Source organism: Periplaneta americana, chromosome 15 (genome assembly GCF_040183065.1).
Source record: "Periplaneta americana isolate PAMFEO1 chromosome 15, P.americana_PAMFEO1_priV1, whole genome shotgun sequence".
NCBI lineage: Eukaryota > Metazoa > Arthropoda > Insecta > Blattodea > Blattidae > Periplaneta > Periplaneta americana.
The window spans coordinates 85,246,084-85,270,663 of record NC_091131.1 but is presented as its reverse complement, the minus strand read 5'-3'; the positions used below and the strand labels follow the sequence as shown (position 1 = coordinate 85,270,663).

General features: G+C 36.0%; 1 protein-coding gene across 2 annotated transcripts in view; it reads left to right on the top strand.

The window, feature by feature from the left end:
- ssh (Protein phosphatase Slingshot) overlaps positions 1 to 24,580 on the top strand; it is a 461,482-nt gene that overhangs the window by 122,073 nt on the left and 314,829 nt on the right. For both annotated transcript variants that reach the window (XM_069847761.1, XM_069847760.1), the window contains exon 2: positions 1,723 to 1,778. In XM_069847761.1, coding sequence (XP_069703862.1) covers positions 1,723 to 1,778 — 56 coding nt within the window. The remainder of the gene's footprint in view (positions 1 to 1,722; positions 1,779 to 24,580) is intronic.

Here is a 24,580-nt window from a genome sequence, read left to right as displayed (position 1 = left end):
ATATTTATTCTGCATTTAATTTTCTCCCGAGTATCATTTATATTTGTTAAATACTGTTGCTCCAAAATATTTGAATTTTTCCACCTCTTCAAAGAATAAATTTCCGATTTTTATATTTCCATTTCGTACTATGTTCTCGTCACGAGACATAGGCATATAGGCTGCAATACTTTACCTTTTCGGGATTTACTTCCAAACCTATCTCTCTACTTGCTTCAAGTAAAATTCCCGTGTTTTCCTTAATAGTTTGTGGATTTTCTTCCTATATAAAAATTATGGTTTATTTAACGATGCTCGCAACTGCCGAGGTTATATTAGCGTCGCCGGTGTGCCGGAATTTTGTCCCACAGGAGTTCTTTTACATGCCAGTAAAGCTACTGATATGAGCCTGTCGCATTTAATCACACTTAAATGGCATCGACGTGGACCGGGATGGAACCCGCAACATCGAGCACAAGGCCAGCGCAGTGCTACCGAGGTCGACTCTTCCTATATATGTATGCATATATATATATATATAATATACATACGTTTAAATGAATAGAAAACCTATATTACGTATTGTGATTAAATGCACAGTTAATTAGAAAATTAAGTTGGAAATTTCAGCAGTCTGGTAACATCTCCGCTAACATCTCACTGCTCTTTTTTTTCTCGTAATGTAAGAACTATGAACTTCCATCCTTTAGGTACACACTCACACACACACACACACACACACTCACACACACACACATTTGGAATATGAAAATTTTTCCAAAAAATTATGAAAAATAACATTTTTGCGTTAATTGCATTCTACACATGGTAAATCGTGAAAATCCTTGTTCCCATATTCCTGGCAGGAACGGTTTAGAATATGAAATTTAATATTTTGTTATACATAGTAAGCATAGGCAGGACTTTGTATTAATTTTTTTTTAGAGTTTCTTTAGAATGTTCTCTCTTCCTAAAATAAATAATTAATGTGTATTTGTAGAAATGAAGGTCCTTTGAAAGTAGCGACAGTAAAGTTTTTTTTTTTTTTTTTTTTTTTGCCAATTCCTTGTTTAGTACTGTAGGTTAAATGAGTGTTGTTATGGCTAAAGAAGCTGATTCATATAAAGTGAAACTGAGAGGAATACAGTTGTATTTCATTCTCCATTTTCATTTAGATTTTATTTTCTAATACTCTTGCAAAATCAGATCAGTTTTGTAATGAAAAGTAAGCTCAAAGCATACATTGATTGCAGAGCAACAAATTTATTTGGTTAGCTCAGTTTGTGTAACTTTATAGGTGGGTTCCATTTTGTAAAATGTCAGCCAAATATCCTCTGCTCGCTCATATGTTTTGAATGCTGTGCTTACGTGTGTATGCGTTGAAATCTTGGTCGCTGAGTAACCGGCTGACACATCAGTGACACAAGAGTGTGCAGAAACTCAGCTGTTGCGAATTAAGGTTCTCTTGATTCTGTGCCTTATGCTCACCTATTTATTGATACATACTGTGTAGGTTCTGTAAGTGAAAATAAATAACACTCATCCGTTATGATGCCCTCATTTCATTAATTGGCAAAGTCTACTTATTGCTTTCTGTTTGTTTATTGGGTCAGCAAGTTATTTGTGTGTCAAATTAGTAATTGAACATGAAGACACTTCTTTAGAAATCATTTGTTTTATTCTGTTTTGGAAGTAGTTTATACACAATGCGCAGTATTCTCATTGAAGCCATTTCATTTGCAGGACTCGGGAGCCGGGGCTTCTGTTGATGACGAAGACTCCACTAGAAATTCAAGAAGGTAAGTTTAGTAACTTATTTACCATGAATGGGATGGTATTTTTTGGGTCCAGTTCATTCTTTTAGTGTGTTAAATGCAATTATTTCAATTTAATTTTGTTATGCTTATTTTAGCATTTGTTTTTGACCCAGAATTTGATAATTTTGTGATAATTTATTTAAGCACTATTTACTTAATCTTTAAGTTCAGTGTGTTTGAAGCTTTCTTTATGACAGCGATATTAATTTGTGTTCGTATTTCGTATTTGTCGCTATTAAAATTAGTGTTTGTTTTAACTTTAGTTCAAGAGTGCAAATATTGTACCATAAATGCAGACGCGCCTTATAAGCATACTACTACCTCATTATTATATTATTTACCCTCGGAATAGTGCAATCTAAATATTATCGTCGTCGAATTGTGTATTGCACATCATAGGCCCACACATACGTCCAAAAGCTTTACTAGCCAATTGATCCAATAATTTTTGTTGTGTATATGTAACTTTTTTGTTCAAATGATTTTGTATTATTGGAGGCTGGCCTCCTCATGTTTCTTATGAAATCCAGACAAGGCAAACACCTAAAGGAGGTGTGTTACTTGAAACAAATTGCATAACTAAAGTTATGCGTCACGTCATGTGATTGGTTGGTTGGTTGGTTGTGTATTGCTTGTAATTTCATCGTAAGTAGACTATGAGAAATAAACATTGCTGGGATGGTATTGTGGTGAATTCTGTAGATTTATTGAAACATGTGTAAACATACTAATGAAAATTCTGCTTATTCTACATTAATATGATAAACCGCGAACTACTAGATTAAAAAAGGGAAAGGACTATTGACGTAGCTTGGGACTTAGCGAGCTTGACTTGTGCTCCGAAGCTTGACTGTGACACTAAAACGAATGTCAGGTAATCCCATGATGAATCCTTGGACTCATCTCGCCAAGTATCATATCGCTAATAACCGCGCAGTTGATCCAACGTTGTTAAATAACTGAATAATAAAGTGACAGGTGATTTGAAGAAATCCCTATGATTGCGTGTAAAGTGTATACAGCAGTTAGGGTAATGAAATTAGGATAAATAAATACAAAAATATTTGCTGTAAGATGTAATTGTTTCTAATGAATGGAATGAAATACAGTCTATGAATAACAGCCAATCACCAACAACACTAACAGTAGTAGTAGTAGTAGTAGTAGTAGTAGTAGTAGTAGTAGTAGTAGTAGTAGTAGTAGTAGTAGTAGTAGTAGTAGTAGTAATATTATAATAATAATAATAATAATAATGAGACGGTGTCGGGTGGAGTTCCTGGGTAGCTCAGTTGGCAGAGCGCTGGTACGTTCAACCAGAGGTCCCGGGATCGATACCCGGCCCCGGAACAATTTTTCCCTTGAAATTATTCAGATCTGCTTTACAGGGAGCTTTACCTGAAAGACTAGATTTACATAATAATAATAATAATAATAATAATAATAATAATAATACATTAAAACAGAATGCACTATTAAGATGACAAGTAGACTAAAGAACCTTTTTCCGAGCTACAGTACAAACAAAATATTAAAATTAACTGCTTCTATTGTATAGGGTAAAGTTGATAATATTGTGATACGAGTAATATTGTGATAGTTCTTTTTGAGAATTTATTACAATTTTACTGAGCGAGAGAAGGACCGGTTTTGTGCATAAACTTGTCCACGAACATTTTCTTAATACGTTGACGCAAAAAACCGATCTTCCTCTCGCTCAGTAAAATTATTGTAATAAATTCTCAAAAATAACTACCACAATATTACTCACATCACAATTTTACCAACTTTTACCCTATAAGCGCATGAGAGTATCCTGTAATATTGTTATTGTTATTTACCCATCTATAGGTTAGTACTGTCAATCTTCTATTAACTTTCTGTAGTTACTCATGTTTTGTACATCCTTATGTTTGCGTCCTTAGCAAAACACAGGTGAAAATATTTTAAATATCTTGCAGCCTCCCATGGATTACAATAAACTCTTCCAAGTAGGTTACGCATATATGCGAACTCCCCATGTGTATAGAAATGGACTCGTTCACGTGTAATTTTATTGGATATGACGTAAGTATTTCCATGGCAACCGGAGTCGAATGTCCGTTCCACAAAATCATTTAATTTGTTCTAACAATGTATGTCGAACGTAGACGTTACGCGTTACACAAGGTTTACTGGTAGGTAAACAGGACATAGTACTAGATACTGTACCAGAAATTGCAGGAACTGTATAATGAAAGAAACTTATGTTGCTGACATTAGGAGAAATTGATGCAGCGTATCATAAGCTGGATGCAAAATATGATTCATAGAGGCAGATTACCTGCGTAAGATTGGAGTGCAAGTATTCCGTATTACAGACACACTTCTAAGATAATATTGGAAAGTGAAGCACATAAATTGTGTTTCCATAGCCTTTTATAGTAGATAAATAAATATATCACAGTAGGCCATATTCCACTTATTAAAATACAGAATGAAATTATATACCTAGTAGATAACTGAAATACAAAGTGCACCATTCAGAAATGTTAACCAATAGCTATTCAGAATGATAGAACGTATATGAAAAATGCATCAAGACTTAAACATTGGCCTACCGATTTTCGTATTAACAATAACTTAGACGTCCTAAAAGAATCACTACTCGTAAGTTTCCAAGTTTTGAATATTCATAAAATATTATTAATCGGTATTCGGTCCGTGCAATAATGCTTAACATAGAACATGCAATGTGAAAAACCTAAAATATGAAAATAATTTTATTATCGACTCTTGACGTTCACTTCACAAAATATCTTAGACCTTGAATCTTCATCTTCTACTGCTGCTGCTGCTCGTTGATCCAGTTCTAGCCATTGGGTCCAAGGTTTGCGGGCTCAAACCCTACTGAGGGCGATGGTTATTAAAGGGCGATAAAATTCTTATCATGGTTTCTTTCAGGAAGGAAGTAAATCTAGAAAGCCTATGTCGTAGATTTACGGCACGTGAACGAACTCTGTCCCTGATAAAGGATTACAGATAAAAAATTGACAGCCATTTCTTGCCCAACTCGAAATTTGTAAGCAACCTAATGGTTCTATACCAATAGTGCACTTGGGCTTGTTCCACATTTCTCGCCAGAATATAATTTCGTTGTTCATAGATACATTTTTTCTTACTAACCTTTCTTTTAATGTTTCTACGTGTCGACCATATGAATACTGAAAGTGAAAATTAATGAAAGAGTAGAGTAACAGAAAATTTGTTTAATTCTGCAATCGAGCAAAAACGGGATGATAACCAATTCATTCAACTGTGCGAAGGCGGTATCATATTCTCTCACATTATTCATGACTGCTTTAGTGAAAATTTGAGAAGACAATGCAGTCTTCATCGTACTCTCCTTCCAAGTATACCTATGAACTTGTATTTTATCAACAGTAATCTCACTAGAGGTTTTGATTTATCTAGAGAAAATCAAACTCGAGTGGGATTTAATTGACTATTACACGATTAGAATAAAGTATATAAAAATTAGAAGTAACAAAGTACTCCAATATACAATAAAATATTAAGTTAATTGTCTTACGAAAATACAACTGTCTTCAAATGTATTATTGTACCATCTCAACATTACGCTAGATGGCAGTAGTGTTTTATGATTATGTTTTCTTGTTATCAGTTGTGCCAACTATGGAATCTTCATTGAACTCTGTAGACGGTTACTAGTCAAGAAGGCTTTGTTGAATCAGTTTCATTTTTATTAAAACATTTGCATTCCACTTCAATAATCCGGACCCCGTAATCAACGTCACTTGACAGATGATTTTGAATAAATCTTAGTATTAAACAATCTCTGATACGTGACTATCCGTAATATCATATAGCAGAAGCTATAACAAACATAACCTAAATAATATAAACAAGTGTTAGAAAAGTTTTAATTAGGGATGATGAAATAAAGAAGAAACGTTTTAAATAACGATGATGAAATTTCAAATTTGAATGTTTTAGCGGTTTGTGGCTCAGTTGATGTTATATTGGACGTGTGCGTAAAAGAAGCGAACTCGTTGATGTACATGGTGTATCCCTCAACTTATTCAGGATTTCCGAATGGTGCTCTTCATATATGACCAGTGATCTTTATTAATTCTTGTTCTTGAATGCCAATGCGAGTCATATTTGAAAGTGCTGTGCATCGACTGGAGTGGTTTGTAATTTTTTGGTTTTTTTTTTGACGTCCAGACCAGTGCAGTTTGAAATGTTGGCAAACAAAAAAAAACAAATGCTAGGATAGTGATAAAAATAAACAAATGCTAGGGATGCGATAAAATTAAACAAATGCTAGGGACGCGATAAAATTAAACAAATGCTAGGGACGCGATAAAATTGTGCGATAAGCAGCCATGATTGGTTGAAAGACGTCCTTTCATACCGTTTTATTGGTCAAAAGTAGTGTGACGTAGTAAAAGTGTAATAGTCTTAATAAAATCTTGTTTCCTGGTTTTTCTGTGCGCCTTTAATTAATACATAATGGACTATTGAATTAATTTTTCCGATATCTGTGGGAATATTGAATCCTATTTTTTAACTTTTCCTACCTTCATTCAGTATCATCAGCGGATATTCTAATTAGCGTCGTGCATTACAGGCGCTATGTTCGGTTCAAGTTTGTCGAGTATGGCGAAGTTCGATATTCGCCTGTGATCGCTCTGCAGGAGGAGGCCTGTCGTGTTTGTTCCTCCATGTTATTAAAATATTCGCTGTCCTTCGTGTTTTAACCGTTTAGGGAATTTAGCTCAGAGTTTTCGATTAGTTTTTCATATGAAATAAGACTAAGTTTGTAATGTCTTGGTTGCTTCCTCGAACATTACCAGGACACTAATTCTAATGTTACAGAGCGCCGAAATGTCGACGTCACTTGTAGCTTCATTGGAATTTTGTGTAATAATTAGATGAATAAATAATTCGTTATTTATAATTATAGGCTAGCTTTCTCATATGTATATCCACATACTGTGTGTAACACAGTTTAATATACATAGATAGAGATAGATTCGCAGAACGATTTTAAAAGAAACATTGTTAAGGGACAAAAAATACATCTGAATGCACTAACAACTCTTTTATTTTCTTAGTAGGTACAGAGGGATAAAATTATTTTCGTAAGAGGTATATTGTCATTATATATTAGAATTGATTTTTTTTTCCGCACGAAAACGCCGTTTCCTTTATACAGTAGTCTATAATAAAAATGTATCTATAGCACATTACTGTTCGCGATTTTCTTGTTTTGTGCACAGAGAATGTTTCAAGCTTCACATTTAGATTCTTGGACAAGAAGTTTCGGATAATCTGTATGCATGCTTATTATTCATATGAGTATGTCATGGATCTTCGTAAGTTGCATTGCAGTGTGCCTCTTGACATGCAAGTTGATGGAACTTTTCTTCTTTCAATTGTAGCTTCTATAACTTTCCTAAGGAGTTATTTAGACTTTTTATCAGACAAGTTCCTTTTATCGTTGACACGACCATGCTTCTAAATTAGTCATGGTTAGAATACTGTTCTTGTTCTTGATTTTCTAGCTTGAGACTTCTTTATTGGTAAAAGCTGCAGGGGATTGACTGAAGAACTTGTTATGAAACCGTAGCGTGAACGGAAATAATTGAAATGCATGTAGCTGACTAACCCATGAAAGGGTCTCACTTTTACTCGTTTTACTATAGGTAACTTTTTACGAAGTATAGTATTGTGATTCTGTAGTTTATTGCAGAACTTTTACGGAAGTTTTCGACTTCCCAGATACCGAAAATAAGGCTTTTGACGAGCCATCTGTCTACGACTACTTACCATTTCTCTTAAAATAGTGGACGAATTTTACTATTACACCGATGTACGTACAGTTCCAAAAAAAGTGGTCCGTCTAATTTTACTGTTCCAGGTACAACGCATTGCTCTTGTGCAGTAAATAAGGGCGCCTATATAATGGTTCTTGTAGACAGTGTGCGAAACTTGTTGCCTACATACAAATGCACTCACATCAAGACGGGCCATATATATACATTTTTTTTTCTGGAACTGTACCTGCCTATTCAAGTGTCCTAGATAGATAATTTATAAGGCCTTGTCGGCCATTAATACTAACAGACACAAAAATAAATAAGCAATAGTTTGGAATCAATTATCAGAATTCTTTGTTGAAAGAAATTGCGAGATTCAAGGAACGTCAAGCAGTGAAGAAACTGATTCTATATTATGAATAAATAAAAGTACATAGTTCAGAATAAAATGTTATAACCTTCAATTCCTAAATTCTACAGGTATTTTCGAATGTTTATGCATGAACTTGATATTGCAGGAGGCCATGTCCACGTCATCCAAATAAAATGCAATGCTGGATTAGTGAATTAAATAATTGTATATTAATATGCGTTATCTGCTTTCATTAATAATTTATTATTCTAGTCGCGAAATAGCCCTAATAAATGCCACTCGAGTTTCTGAGCGTTTTACTTAAAGGGCGTTACCAGTAGATTAGTAATTTTAAGATATTACGCGATATTTGATAACTACCGTAGAAGGTTAAGGAAGGATAAGCTGATGAAACTTTATGAAGACTGAGCTGTGTCTGCTCTTCTGCACGGTTCAGAACTCATGGCAATAATTAACAGCTAATTAGAAGAGTGGAGGTGGCAGAAATGAAGTTCCTTAAAGCTATAGCTGCATAGAGGCCTACTCTGCAGTGAAGCTGCCAAATTGCGGACACCTTTTGGGACTTAAAAAGAGCCGTTTATTGGAAAAGCAATATCAATTATTAAATTCTACATGCTCTGTATATTAATAATGTAGTCTAATATGTATTATGTAATAGGCCTATTAGGCCTAATTATAAGATTTTGTATTTATTTTTGCTCAACGCTATGTCAAGTAGTACGATTTTCTTTTTCATTTTTCTTCAATATGTTTTGAAGATAGATATCAGTTACGAAGTTTATATATATTACCGTTTATTTTTAAATTAAATTCATAAGACATGCCCAGAAAAGTCAAGATAAATTTGGTTAAAGTAAAATATATATATAACACACACACACACACACACATGTTATATAATCATTTAAACCTATCGGATATTGTTGTTTACCTTTTTTGGTACCAAATTGTTTTAGGTGTATTTATACATCAGAAATGATAAAAATTATAAATATGTTTTTCTGTGTAGCAGTTCGTTGGAATGGAAGTAAGGAAATGTGAAATAAAAAGAATTGCGTGTTTGAGTATGTCCGCTGTTGAGAAAATGTTACGGTAACTGTTTTCGTGCGTATTTAGGTTTCCGTGTCCGTTATTGAGCACGTCCGTTAACAAGAAGTGTCATTGGATGATTCCTACTTTTGCTAATACAATTACTGGCAATTTATTAGTTTCACAATTTTGGTGTGAGACTCTGGAGTTATCCTAAGCGGCTGAATTTAGTCATGTACATACTCATCGGCTTCAACATCAAACATGATTTGTGTTTTGGAATGGAATGTAATTTTGGAGGGAATACAACGACCCAACACTACGACTCAATCTAGGCACATTCTCATACTCACACCGGCTCACTACACTAAGATTCGCTGCGTACTCAGATTTCGAAAAGTCAACCCCACTCGTCCCTAGATCAGCCCCCTCCGTGCGCCGCCAGCCGGCGTTCGAGGAATGCTATGGAATGGAGAAATGACGGAATTATGTAGATGCCTAATATGGTAAAACGGGAGAACCCCGAGAGTAACCCCAACTGCGACCTTGTTCGCCACAAGTGTGACTAAGGATTTTTCAGTGAAAAATCCCAGGCCTGACCGGGACTCGGATCCCGGACCGCCTGCGTGACAGGCTGAAGGTCTGACCACTTAGCCACCGCAGGGGACTGATTTGTGTTTTTCTAACTGCTGTACTCGCACATTACGACATTTTGATTAAGTTATACCTATTTTTACGTTCAGAGTAAAATTGTGTCCGGAAGTGAAATTACACTTAATAAGCTTATACGAATGTGATAGAATTATGCAGTTTTTTTAGATTGCTTGATATTTTTAGTTGGTTATTTAGCGTTATGGTATTTGGTGAGATGAAGTCAAGGATTCACCATAGATTACTTGGCATTCGCCTTACGGTTGGTGAAAACCTCGAATAAAACCTAACCAGGTATTCAGCCCAAGGTATTCTGCTTCTGCCGACTGAGCTACACCTGTGGTTGATTGTTTCATGTTCATAAAAGAAAAGAGTCTTATCAATTTACCATGCCTTTCCATGCGTGTTTTTCATGATACTAATTGAACTAGCGAACTTATTTGATAAAACTCTTAGTAGAACAATAGAGAACATCGAACATAGTACTTCGTAGTTCTTTATCTGTAATGAGGCGGATGGTGAAATTTTCTATTTAGGCGACAATGCAAATCAATACAGGATATTAATGTTCTGTGTGGAAAAGCATATCCTACTTATGAATAACTTTTATGACGAACATATTTCGTAGATTCGAAAAATATTTACATGACTGTCATGCAAGTCGTTCTAGACTAGGATTATATTAGCTATGCATACATTTTGTGTTCGCAATGCTAAATGTGCAAATAGAAATCATAAGTATGATATTGGGTTGCCGAAAACATGAAAGTGATGAAATTATGTGATTTTTTAAGCTTGAATTTTGTATGGAGGTTATATTAAATAATTTTATTATAATACTTTCGAAAGTGTAGAAGAAGATTTCATCTTTAATCTTATAATGTACTTTAATTATGTTTATGATCGCCTTTCTTGTAATAATTCGGTTATCGCATGCAATGAAGTGCTTATTTCTAAATGTCAAACATTTTACCGGTAATAGAGATGTGTAGAATCTGTTAAAATGTAATGCATTTTACTTCACATTATGGTATACGCTGTATAAAATATTGTGATTCTTAAAAAGAAAAAAAAAAAAATTGCAACCTTATTGATGATATATAATGTTTTGACATGATGTCTCTCTTCTGTTCTTTTATCCTGTTACAATCTTTCCCATTAAGCCTCTGGATGAATTTTTTAAGTATTCAAGACTCTTAAGTTGGTTTTTTTTAGTTGGTTATTTAACGACGCTATATCAACTACTCGGTTATTTAGCGTCGATGGGATTGGTGATAGCGAGATGGTATTTGGTGAGATGAGGCTGAGGATTCGCCATAGATTACCTGACATTCGCCTTACGGTTGGGGAAAATCTCGGAAAAAACCCAACCATGTAATCAACTCAAGCGGAAATCGAACCCGAACCCGAGCACAACTCCGGATCGGCAGGCGAGCTTCTTAGCCGACTGAGCTACGCCGGTGGCTTTTAAGTTGTCTGAATTCATGATTTAAGTAGATAGCTATGCCTATACTGGTATAACATTTTTTGTACTTGGAACTTTTAGTTCAACATAAATTAAACTTTTTATCGTAAAAAGTATTCGATTCAGAGCAATAATAAAATTGTTGTGTACAGTAACATAGTTTCGAAGAAGATTTTAAATGTTGAAATAACATAAATTAGGTATTGAAAAGAGTGAGTGAAAAATTCATCGTTCAGTAGAAGAGCTAGGACTGGTCATCTAAGTTTCGCGAGTCGATTTGAGTAAATATGTACAGTACCTATACGTAATTGCCGCCTACGTAATAGGAGTAGGTAGGCCTACTTTATTTTGAATGTAACAACTAAGGCTATGCCTATTCACATTTACAACATATAATACCAATTACATAAAATCATTATTACTTTTGACGCTAGAATAGACTAATATTGGTCGTCCACTGATTGTGATCGCAGTGGCTTTGATGTGTTTACGTCTACTATACGTATATTGCGGGCGACATAGAAGTAGGGGGAGGACTTGCAAGAACAGTAGTTACAGTTACACAATAGTACCATCTCAGTATGTCACTCACTAGGAAGATTACCTTAACAGCAGCTGAACTGTTGATCCTGGTGAATTTATCTTTTTGTGTAGCCTGTACTGTTTATTACAGGATTCGATTGTGCCACAAGAATAACTCTCTTGCCTACTACATGCATTCAGATAATGATCTACTTATCTTATACTTTGTACCATGCACTGTACTACGAGTACATTTGGAAGATATTTGATCATCAAAAGCGAGTAGAAAGAGCAGAAGTGCTTACCTGAAGCGCAGTAGCATGATTATCAATTTACGAACCTTAACTTACCTGGAAGAGAATTGGTCAGTGACAAATTCATTTGAAACAGCTTTGCGTCAGATAATAGTTAGAGTAATTACTGCGTACAATCTATAATGAGAACCTGTCACTGTTAATTGTATAATTGACTGGGATTTTAGATAAGATAAATTGTAAATTAAATCCGCTATGTTATGGCAAGTATTTATAAATAGAATTGTGATTCATACAAAAATTGTGTTACCGTTAATACTACAGTTCGCTTAACAACCCATTGAATTATTCGATGATCGACTTGGCACGGCCATAGGCGATACATTAGTTTCGTTCTATTTATCTCTTTCTTTTTCCATAAGTTCTGAAGGTCCTGCTCAAGGTCTTGTAATTGGTTGGTGACTGCCAACTTGAGAAAGGAATGCGAGACACTTGTTAAAAAAAGAAAAGAAAGACTTGTTGGTTTACTAGTGAAGTCAGGAGAATGTTCAGACTTGTATTTATGAGAGAGTGATTTTCTAGCACTTTTTGCATATTGCACAGTTACGTATGCTCTGCACAAACAGGCTTGCATATAATGGTTTATTAGTACTCAGCCGACTGGTAACATCGGTAGAAATAGCTAGGATTGGATAATAACGCAATTTAAAGATATTTTAATTGGTTGTAATCTGCGCTGTTATCTGGCGTATAGTTTGTATTTTAATTCGTTTCGTACCACACATTTTCTAGAATCTGTTGCAAACGATTTAAATAATTATTATCCTTAACACAGTAATCAACAGTGATTGTGGAATTCATATCTTGGATCTCACTAAAGTATGCAGTTTTATTACGTATTACCACTGTGCAAGTTGTGATGCAATTTACTACGCTGATGAGCAATAAATTTCAACTTCAATGATAAAACATAAAGTACACTTTAACGGAGGGAATTGACACTCGCAAACGATGTTAGCGAAACGACTGAGACGAGTAACTGACGTTACTTGCCAAAGTCACTTACTCAAAAGTTTAAGGAAGCAATTTTTTTATTAATGGCAGGAATTTGACTGTTCTTCATTCGCCCATAATATGAGGCCAGTTGTGTAGACCAATTTACGGACAGAGTCGTTGCCCAGGTTGCGCCAAAAGGGGCTGGTCTGTGCTATACCCGCGATGAGATGAGGATGGAGATTTGTTGAGATGCCACAGGGGAACCGGAGTTCCCGGAGAAAACTCTGGTCCACAGGATTATAAACCTAGCGCTGTAGCCACTAGACTACCATGGCGGCTTAAGGAGGAATTTTAGAAGTACGGATATCCACGGAATGGCAGTAGATCATTAAACTTTTTCCTTATTTCTTATCATATTCTCTCCGTTTCTAATTCGTTCAGCATGCTATATCAAATGCACATGGATTAAATTAGTGATAGCGAGGTGAATCCGAAGAATCGGGTATATACCCATTTGCAGTGTGAATAAATGCATACATACATTAGATTAGATTTAACAGGGGTGTTCCTTCCGGCCCAAGCACTGCGACCTATAAGATCTATTGCGCATCCCCGTCTTTCATCCCTTTCAGTCCAAAAGTTTCAAGTTCTTGATGAACTGTATCAAACTTTGGACTGGGACCTTTGAGATCTCTTCAAGTTTTGGAAAGTGATTCCCAAAGAAGAGAGATCTTTGTTGCGCAAGCGCATTACAAACGCACAGCAGATGAGTTACTGACTCATCTCCTTGTGAACATCTTATACACAGTGGGTCAGTAATAAGTCCCATCCTGTATAAGTTTTTCTTCAGGGCACAGTGTCCTGTAAGAAATCCTGTTGCCCAAGAGAGCTGCTTTTTGCTAAGTCTCAGCAGCTCATTCGATTTTGTCCTTGCAAGACCTTTGATAAGGGCCTTGCTGTGATTACAGCCCTTAATTGAGTTCCAGTAACTAATATGTCGTCTGTGAGCCCAATCCCTGATGACCTGCTTAATTGGTCTTGAAGATAGTCCCAACACAGGTTCTGGTCCTATAAATGGGGTCTCAGCTCCATCTTTAGCAGCCTCATCCGCCCTCTCGTTTCCGTGAATCCTTGCATGTCCTGGTATCCACCTCAGATGAACCGAGTTAGTGTTTGCCAGTGTCATGAGGGTATTCCGGCACTCCAGTACCAGTTTCGACTTAACCAAAGGCGATTCAATCGCCTTTAGTGCCGCCTGGCTATCAGAAAGTATAAGTATGTGTCTACCTGAATAGCCCCTCCTAATACTTTCCCTTACACTTAAGATAGCAAAGACCTCAGCCTGAAAGATAGTGGCGTATTGACTGCATGCATACATACATACAAATGTACAACATTGGCCATACAGTTGTGGAAAACAGGAAAAATCCTCGGAACACTAGTCTCTCGACGCGGGTGGCCTAAGTGTTTTTCTATTCCTCATGTATTAAGTCGGTACTCCTGTTTTGCAAAGAAGATTGGTGGAAGCTTCATGGTAATGAAAAACGAACCGCCGTGGTGGCTTAGTCCTAGAGCGCTGGGCTTATACCACTCTACTCTAAATTTATAACTTGTGTTGGGCAAGCAAGCCCATGGTCCAGGTAATACAGGGGTTTTTTCCAAGTACTTCGATTTCCTTGTGACATCCCAACTTTCTCCATCATTTATTATGAGTGTAATTTGGACCCACCGTCTATGGTACAATCTGGATAATCTTTGACGGACTCGTGATTTACATTTCTTGGCACTAACGACATCAATGATCCTGCTCGTAGAGTCGTCGTGAATAACGGTAAGTGAAGGAACCCGTCATTGCACACAAAAAAGTAATGAAATCTTCATATTTTTACTACCGAACATCCATTCTTCTTTCTCTTCATCTTCGAGAATTAGAATCTTTGGCTTCTTCCGTCCTCACGTTTATAAGTATGATAAATTACCATTACTAATGAGATATTTATAAATATTTATAAGTAAGGTGACTGTGTGATCATTTGATCAGCATGTTGCAAGATCACCACTGAAGACAGCACAGGACAAATGAAGAGTCCACTGCAAGAATGATGGCTGTCACTTTCGTGTCGAAAATGAACCGAGACTGTCAATGCATAGCTTAAGACATATAGAATGTACATAGAGAGTTATATGGCATTAACACTGATAGTCATTGTCCAGTAATGATCGGAAAATCACAGTTAAGTTTTGAGCGCTAAGCATTTCAAACTTTCAATTGATTCTCCTGCAAAATGTATTCCAAATGACATCCATCATTCTTGCAGTGGACTCTTCAAATGTAAGAGAAGACAAAGCACATACGCCCAGGCTCAGTGGAAGTAGAGGTGTTTTTCACATCCCTGCCGGGTGGATTTGTAGCTAATAATCGCTTAAGTCGCATTGAGGACTGAGAGTGACAATTGTGCAAAAATTATATTCTGTATAGGCCTACAGCATTTTTAAGAAGTAACGCTTAATTGCAATTAAAATTTAATGACGGGATTTTGGACAAAAAGCTCAGACACGTAAGACTTTGTAGTTAGAAAGTAATGTTTTTATGGAACAAAATATTGGCAATTATCTATATGTACTGTCCACACCTGTGGAGTAACGGTCAGCGCGTCTAGCCGCGAAACCAGGTGGCCCGGGTTCGAATCCCGGTCGGGGCAAGTTACCTGGTTGAGGTTTTTTTCGGGGTTTTCCCTCAACCCCATACGAGCAAATGCTGGGTAACTTTCGGTGCTGGACCCCGCTGTTGATACAGCGTCGTAAAATAACCCAGTAACTCTATAAGTACTGGTTTTGTTTTTTTATTAAATTAATGTTTTAAAACTTTTCGATTATTATTCCTAATGTGAAAACACTTAGGAAAAATGAGCGGAAAGCAATTATTGTAGTTTTGATTTTATGTTTACGTACTTAAGGATATCGGCCGATTGGAAGTGGTGATCAGCAATTTTATGTTTGATGTTTATAAGAGGACAGGAACAGTTTCGCTGTGGCGCATTCGCTAACCTGTCATGGAGTGCCGGCGTGGCGTGATTTTTACGTGAACTTATTTTCGTGTGTACATTCCAGATCAAATGAAGCAGTTTCCTTCGTGCTCTGGTTACAAATATTGCATATACGGAGGTTAAGTTTGGCTAGTTTAGGTTTTTATTAATAATTTCGCGCAAGATCCTGTCTCGAGGCGGACGTGCATAAGTTGATATTCGATGACGTCACATTAATTCGATATTCGATTGTTTTCATTTTCTCTTTGTCACTTTGACATTAGTTCTGGTGCTGGAAGGTGCATATGGTTATATAAGGATGAAGAAGAGTTGCATGGATTTGTGTTTAGCACCGTGTTTTGTGTGATAAATGCATGTGTGAAAATTGTGGGTCAAGTTTTATGGCAGATTGGAAATGTACATTATTTTTTCATGGAAGTGCGAGAAATATATCCACCTTCTCATTAATGTAAGGTAAGTGATCGAAGTTACTTACTGAACTGTTTCGTCGTTGATTTAGATTAGGTTAGATTATATTAGCGTAGGAATGTTAAGTTGATCCGTTATTATAAATTGAAATGTAGTTTTTAAGTTGTCTATAATCAACGATTTTTTCCTTTTGTTTTTTTTTTTGTTTGTTATTTTTTAAATTTTGAATTTACTTGCGAAAATTGGGAGTTTTAAGATTGTTTCTTGAAATTTTTCGAAATTTTAACGCTTTGCGCTCATTTTTTCTAAGTGTTTTAATTTTTGGGACAAAAATCGGGAGTTTTTGGAGTGCTTGTTTTGTCGAAAGGACAGAACCTGTACTTATAGAGATTTACCAAAATATTTTTACGACTATTGTTGTGTAAGTTATGACATAATTGAAAACATTATTTTTAATAACATCTTATAGTTTTTTATATCATCTGAAAGAACATATTTATGCAATACGATTATATACAGAAATTTCGTGGTTGTGGTGGTAACAATTTTATCTTCGATAAATTTTGTTATAATAAAATCCTTAGCGCGATTTTATTCGGGAGGAAAATAAAGTTTATGACTCCCATGTCATATTATATTTACAACAAGTAAAAGAACTTCTCTGCCTTTATAGAGGACTGCACGCAAAGTTTATTAATCTTTTTTTTTCCCCCACCTTGAATGCCGACGCTATTTAACTCTGCAGTTGAAATCTATAATTAAATAATTGTACTACTACTGTTGCTACTACTACCTTCGGGTCTAATGACAAGCATAGAAATCATTAGACTATCGAGAACTACGTTTGATAAGTGCATCAAAGCCAAGAGTGATAAAAATTGGTATTTGTTTCATCCCCACCATTTAAAATGCGAAAGCAATTAAAGTACGCAATTAAAACAGGATGCAGTTATCTCCAGGAAGCAGGCTGTTCAGGTTGTGGTGGTCAAACATATGAGTATTCCGGTTGAGTTATTCCGTTAATTTAAACCCTAATTTGGAAGCTTCTCTCGTTTTGAACTATCATACGTTACCCCGTTTCCGTGTTGGAATTGAATAAAGGTGTTGTGAGTATTGTCTTTATATATAACATTACTACCTTGAGCGGTAAGAAGTGAAAGTTACCGCAGACATTTTTATTCTCGTTTGGAAAGTGCATGTTCATGGCTTGGGGCATGCGTCAGGTGTGCGATATAGCCTTCGGGGAGGTGGAACCCGGATTGCCGTTATCGGTGTTTCATCAGACACAACTTAGCATCTATTGTGATTTACTGCATTGCTTAAAGTCTGCTGGGACAGATGCTCAGAGGTGTTGCAATGAGAACCTTCTACAACCTGTGCATTAAGATGCACGAATACTTGTGTTCTTATATTTTATGCATTCTTGACTAATATTCTTGTTTACGGATTGCGGTTTTTTATTTTGCTTCAGAGTTTCTTACGAAGTCGTCTCTTAGTTTCCTCCTGTCTTCTTACCAATACAGTATTCTGGCCTTAGGGGTCGTAACTATCATGGCCAAGTATTCGACCCTATCTTCGAGACCGTTTATACCGATTTAACTTTTACATTGTTATTTAGTAGCCTTACTAACTGAATTTCTTAAATTACGTAGAGATGTAACATATATTAGTACAGCATTGAAAAATAGGTGAATAATAATAATAATAATAATAATAATAATAATAATAATAATAATATATTTTATTATTATTATTGTTATTGTTTTGCTGAAGTTTCCCCGTCCACATTCATAATCCCGTCTGTTGTTGCCAGCCCCGTGCTTGTGTGTTGCTTGTCCCTGATTTCTAAATTAAACCATGGCCATGAGAAGATCGCTATCTTTAATTCTCCTTTAGATAATACAGGGTGTCCGACAAGTCCCGCGTGATAGGGTAAATTATATGTGCTCGATATGAGCGCCTCCAAGTTCATAACATGTCTGGAGACGAAATCTCATGCTATTGAGAATGCGATGTAACATATCAGCTGTGGTTTCACGACACTTTTCCTCGATCTGTGTTCGTAGATGTTGCAGATCACGAATCTTCACTTTGTATGCCTACACCTTTTCCTTTAGATAACCCCATAAGGCAAAGTCAAGGGGGTTAGGTCTGGCAATCTTGGATACCATTACCTGGGTCCTCTGCGTCCTATCCACCGATTACGGAAGTCCTCTTCTAGCCAACTCCGCACACTACAAATTTTATGTCGCCTATGATGTGGGACTTGTCGGACACTCTGTAGTTTAAGTAAACGCGCACTGGACTTATAAGCAGGTGTGACCGGGTTCATATCATGGTTTATTTACTCAGAATTTATACCTTGTGTCGGGCAAGCCCGAGTTCCAGGCAACAGAATGATTTCTCCGAGTACTTAAGTTCCTCTCTGACATCCTAACATTTCTCCACCATCATTCAATATGAGTAGGCCTAATGTAGATCCACCATTGTGGTGCACTCTGGATAGTCTCTGGCGAACCAAGTGTCCACGCTTCTCTGCACGAAAGACATCTAATGAGCACGTTCGTAGAGTCGGAGCGAGTAACGGCAAGTTTAGTGCTTGCCATTCGACAAAAAAATAATAGTATAAGTAAATAAAATTCAAGTAATAGTATATAATATATTGATAGATTAACGAATAACGGAATTATTGCATATCGCATAAAGCGTAGAATGAGAAAGTTTGTGTTGTCTTAATAGTACCGATTTTTTTATTGATTTAAAATGGTGTGTTGCTGGTGGTGGTGGTGGTGGTGGTGGTGGTGGAGGAAAGAACAGTAGCAGTAGCTGTAGCATTTTGTTTAATGACGCTTTCAACTTCGTCGTGGGCAAGAAATGGTCGTCAAATGTTTCCTGAAACTCTGTGTTAATAACAAGATTCTTGTATGTTTCCTAGATATACGACACGAGACGTACCTCACTAGTTCCTTCCTGAGAAAGACATGATAAGGCTTGTTTCCTTTAAATTGTCATTGCCCTTGGCTGGGTTTGAACCCGACTGGCATGATAACCACTATACCACCCAGTACGACTTAAAATAGTGTTGAAATTTGTATGTGGGTTATATGAAACGCTGGTTTTAATGCCAGTTTTAAACTGGATGATTAGATATAGACAATAAAAGCATTACATTGATAGTCTAGAATTAAACTCCAAGTTGACAGTGGTTTCAAAATCATAAGAACTAAGCACCGTGCAATTTTTTGTAGTTTACCAGTTTCATTGTTACCCTCAGGGGAATTTATGTATGAACCAAGAATAAAAGTGAATGTATGACCTTTTGAAGCAAAGAAGGCGGTCCAAGAATAACGGGACGCTTCCCTTTAGGTTGGGTGTACGCCTTATATTTCGTAAAACATGTAAAAGGATGAGTTGAATGCACGAAAATACTTGGGGAAATCTTACTTATTTGTATCCATGCTCCTCCCTCTCTGGTTTTGTTCCAACTTTTCTTCTCGGCTTTCTTATCTTTTTGCTTTCCATCCTTATCCTTGTCGCCACCCCATTCCTCATCAGCGTTCTCATATTTGAAATGTAGGAAAAGTACTGATCCTGGAAAGAATTATTGGAGATTTTCAAGGAGCTAGGTGGATCCTAATGCTTCAAAAATTGTTTTTAACGTCCCTTCCATCCCTCTGTGCATCATTCTGTTTTTATATGGACAACTGCCTGTGTGTATTGACGTTTCTCCCAAATAATAATAATAATAATAATAATAATAATAATAATAATATACGTGGTCAAGCCAAGCATGTAATTAATTGTTCCTATACGATTCTTGTAGTCATCATATCTATCTTATATTTGGGTCCTTTAAACAGCTTCAACTTTTTACATTTAAGTGTGTGAGTGTTGATAAATCAAATACTGAGTGTCTGTCATGGATGGGCGATTTGTTACGTCGTCGTCGTCGTCGTCGTCGTCGTCGTCGAACAAATCAGTGGGCACAGCATATAGGCGTCCGTTTCATTTTATGATAATTGGGAATGTACTCGTAGATATTGTCGAAAGAAGTCAGGGGATGGAGAAATATCCTGAAAAATCCTTCCCAAACACCATTTTTATCGCTTTAAGATAAGGAATACGAGCTTTGGAGAGGGTTACATTTTCATTTTCTTGTCGGAATTGAATCTAGACCCTCATAACTAGAAATGCTATTGCTTGAGGTACAGTAGGATAAATTTCATATTTCCTGTCATTAGATTGCTTGTAAGTGTTCTTGCTTCAAGTAGTTTAGAATTTCATTGTAATGGTACGTGTAGCCTACAACGATGAAAATACATTTCTGGTATAATGGGTAGCTCCTATGCTAGTTTTGTTTTATTATTTTGTTGTTACACTATCTCCAGTAGACACAACGTGGGCTGGGATACTCAGCAAATCACCTTCTGTTACGGAGTGTAACTCGATCAAGTAGCTTTCCCCTCTTTCTTTTGATCAGTTGAAATTTCAGACTGCGCTCATTACACTTCTAATAGACATCAATTTTCATGTAGAATGATAATTGAAACCAATTTCAGTAAAATAATTCTTTAGTACTGACAGGCTGGTTAGAGTGCACCGATTTTTAACTTCCTTTCATATAGTGATGGCTTGTACACATCCTTTTCTTAGGAAGTAGGGTATTTACTTATAATAATCACTTTATGCACATCCGTTTCGTGCTTGTGAATACAGTGCTTTCATAAAGGAAGTGTTTCTGTTGTTACTTATTCTTTTGATTTTCAGGGTTTTTCATTACAGTGTATTAACATTAGAAGGTGAGTTTGAAACTTTGTAGCGCCTTTATCCACAACTTTTCCATCCATGCAATAGCCCGTTTATTATATAGTAATGCAGATAGAGATGATTGCACTAGTATTTTGTTGCTATAGGTATGAGGTTATTTATAGAGTATTCCAGCTTAAGAAAAAAGCATTGGTTTATGGGTCTTGGTTAGTACACTGTTGCTGGAAGATGCCTCCGTTAGAAGAAAGAGTGAGGTATGGTATCTCTATCTCTCTCTCATCCCAACACGTATAGCGTTCTAGCAAGTCTATCGCACAAGATAGGTACGTTGAGTCCGTTCAAATGGTAAAAAAACTATTAATGCCATAATGATGCCCGCAAAAACATACATTATATTTTATATACATTGTAACTAGATTTCGGACATTTAGGTCATTAACCAACTTTTAGACCCCTCAACTGGGCTCCATGAAGATCGTAAGTAGGCATTAAAATACAGTTTTAGGCACTTAAAAAGTTATGGAATTACAAATAATAGTACCAGTAATAATAATAATAATAATAATAATAATAATAATAATAATAATAATAAAACTGTATCAAACATCAATACAGTTATTTTATTGGGTTAAGAAGTGCTTATAATACAGATTTAAGATTATGTAGAGCACACGTTTTCCTTTATTAAATGTTAAGAAGTGCTTATAATACAAATTTAGGATTATGTACAGCACTCTTTTTCCGTTAATAACTTCACACTATAATCAAACAAGGACCTAAGTTACATACCTAATGCCTTTGTTGTTTTTCTGACAGTTAAATTTTGTGTAATCAAACAAGGACCTAAGTTACATACCTAATGCCTTTGTTGTTTTTCTGACAGTTAAATTTTGTGTACTTTATAAAATAAGCGCAGACAATGTTGTACGTGTTTTAACAGTGTGAAATCTTAGCTACTTGTCTGTTAAATTTCTCAGCGGGGTTGTTTGACAAGAAAGCAGAAGGCTATTCCACCAATTTAGCTGTTACTCCGTTATTTTTAAATTAAATATATAGTAATTTTAGAGGTGTAACGCAATTTTAACACACGAAATCGATCTAGTTCTCAATGAAATTATGTTCTATGAATTAAAGGAAACTAATTAATTCCCATTTCTCAAGAAAAATACTTATAAATAGTTGATGGAAGAACCCATATGTTCAATGGTATTTTCTTAACGTGGAATCCTCTATAGATGGATGCGAGTAACAAGGGGTAAACAAGTCATGCGACTGAGTTAATTTCGAATCCTTCCGTCGGCAATTCCGCAGCAAAACAGCTGTAGTTGGAGTCTGCGTCAACATGTTTTTGTTGCTGTCAGTGGGCAAAGTCTTAATTTCAACTTTGAATTTCTACTGATTGCCCTACCTCCATGTTGGGATACGTTATGTTTATTCATACCGTATTTTATTTTGTTAAGTTTATTTATACACGCTTTAATATCTCTGGTCATATCGCGTGTGTAGGATCTTTGCTTATATCAGTAGACCGTTTTTACTGTTGTTGAGTTCAGATTTCTATTGTCGTTATAGTTGACTTGTGTTCATGTAACTGATTTTAGATTTTGATTAATGTTCATGATTTTGGTGATTGGGGCGATGATAAACATGGTACGTAAATTTTCAATCCGGCATTTGTCTTTGTGACTGAGGGGAAACCAGTCAGATTGGCTGGCCACGGGGTTTGAACCCAGGACCTCCCAAGTGACAGTCTCAAACGTTATCGTCTGAGCCAACTCGCTCAAACAAATGTAATCGATTTGTTAATACGTTGAATATGTTCAGTAGGCCTACATAAAGAAGATTATGATAAGTAAGATAATGCATTAAAATTATTACGTCCTGCTTCAATTTAAAATGCTGACTGCACATTGTGGTGCTTTGAATTGCTAAGAAACTTCTACCATAGAGGTTCATAGGCTATCTTCGTATGTTTTTGCTACCAAAATAAATAGGAATAATTTTATGGACGGCGTGTAAGATATGTAGTTACAGTAGTATTCTTCAACCTTCTGTAGACAAAGGTTCAAACAGGCATATCATTTTTAGTAGATATTACACTTAACTTCCTTCATTAGCTAATGAAACGCGTGGAACTTGTTTTTCGGTGGTTAATAAGTAATTGATAACTTTTGTACTCAGTGGTCCTGAATAGCACGTCTATCATGGAGCTCAATCGGACATTTTTTTCCACCTTTGAAAATCCCATGTTTACATACTGTGCGCCAGCATAATTTATTTATAATAGAGGAAAATAAACGAATAGCTAATAGAAGACCTGCTAATTTTCTGTTTATTGAATCACTTAAATATGCTGGGAATGTAGCAAAAATCATTAACAAAATTTAATATGAAACGTGCTACAAAAATAAGAGGAGAACCGCATAAGTCGTGGGAGCTGCAGGTTGAATACCACTGGACTGAAGTACCGTATTTCGCAGTTTGAATGAATTAGTACTAATAAGTTCGTAATATTTTCCAATTCAAATATACACACATACATAAGTGTTCTGCCCATGGGCAAGTCTTTCACTGCAAACCCAGCATTCTCCAATCTTTCCTGTTTTCTGCGTTGCTCTTACTCTCCGCATATGATCCACATATAGCTATAGCCTTTTTAATCAGAAAAATATTTCATTGAGTCATGATTTAAATTACTAACGCATAAGCTTAATATAGCGTAATGTCTTTAATTTAACTGTTATATCAGAATTTTTAATTCCATTTTTGGATCCAATATCTTTCTTTGCTCGTAATTGTGATGCCAGTACTTATAAGGCATTCCTTATCGTTTAAGGTCCGGCACTGGGCATCGCCGAATAAAGGTCAGCAGTATAAAAACTTGTAGTATTTAATGAAAGAACATAAATAGTGCTCGCTGTAATATAAGCAACAGGCTCAGTCCTTGGTGTAACCCACCCGGAGTATTGCTATAACATGCTCATTGTGAATCTGATATCCATTTCCAAAAAGTTAAAATAAGAGTTTATAAAAAAAACATTTAAACCTGCTGTTGTATATGGAAACGAAACTAGAACCTTATCTGATCGAGCGGTTAAAATCCGAGTTTTTAGCTCTACGTGCTGACGCTTTATCCACTAAGCCACACCGGATTCTAGTTTTGATGCCGGATTGAATCCTTCTCAGTTTAAGTTCTACCTCTCTGTTCCCCTTTAGTGGCCTGTCCTCATATATTGTCACAGAATATGTGACAGTGGCACAATATCCAACACTATGTACAGAGGTGCACTTATTACGAGTGACTAAGTGGCCGGGTTCCGACGATACAAGGTGCCGTCTTGAATCACGAAGTGATTACTTACGCTTATATTACTATGATGTACCGAAGTACACATATTTCCGTGCAGGTATTCTGCATTACCATATGGTGAAGAATGGGTAGAACGAAGA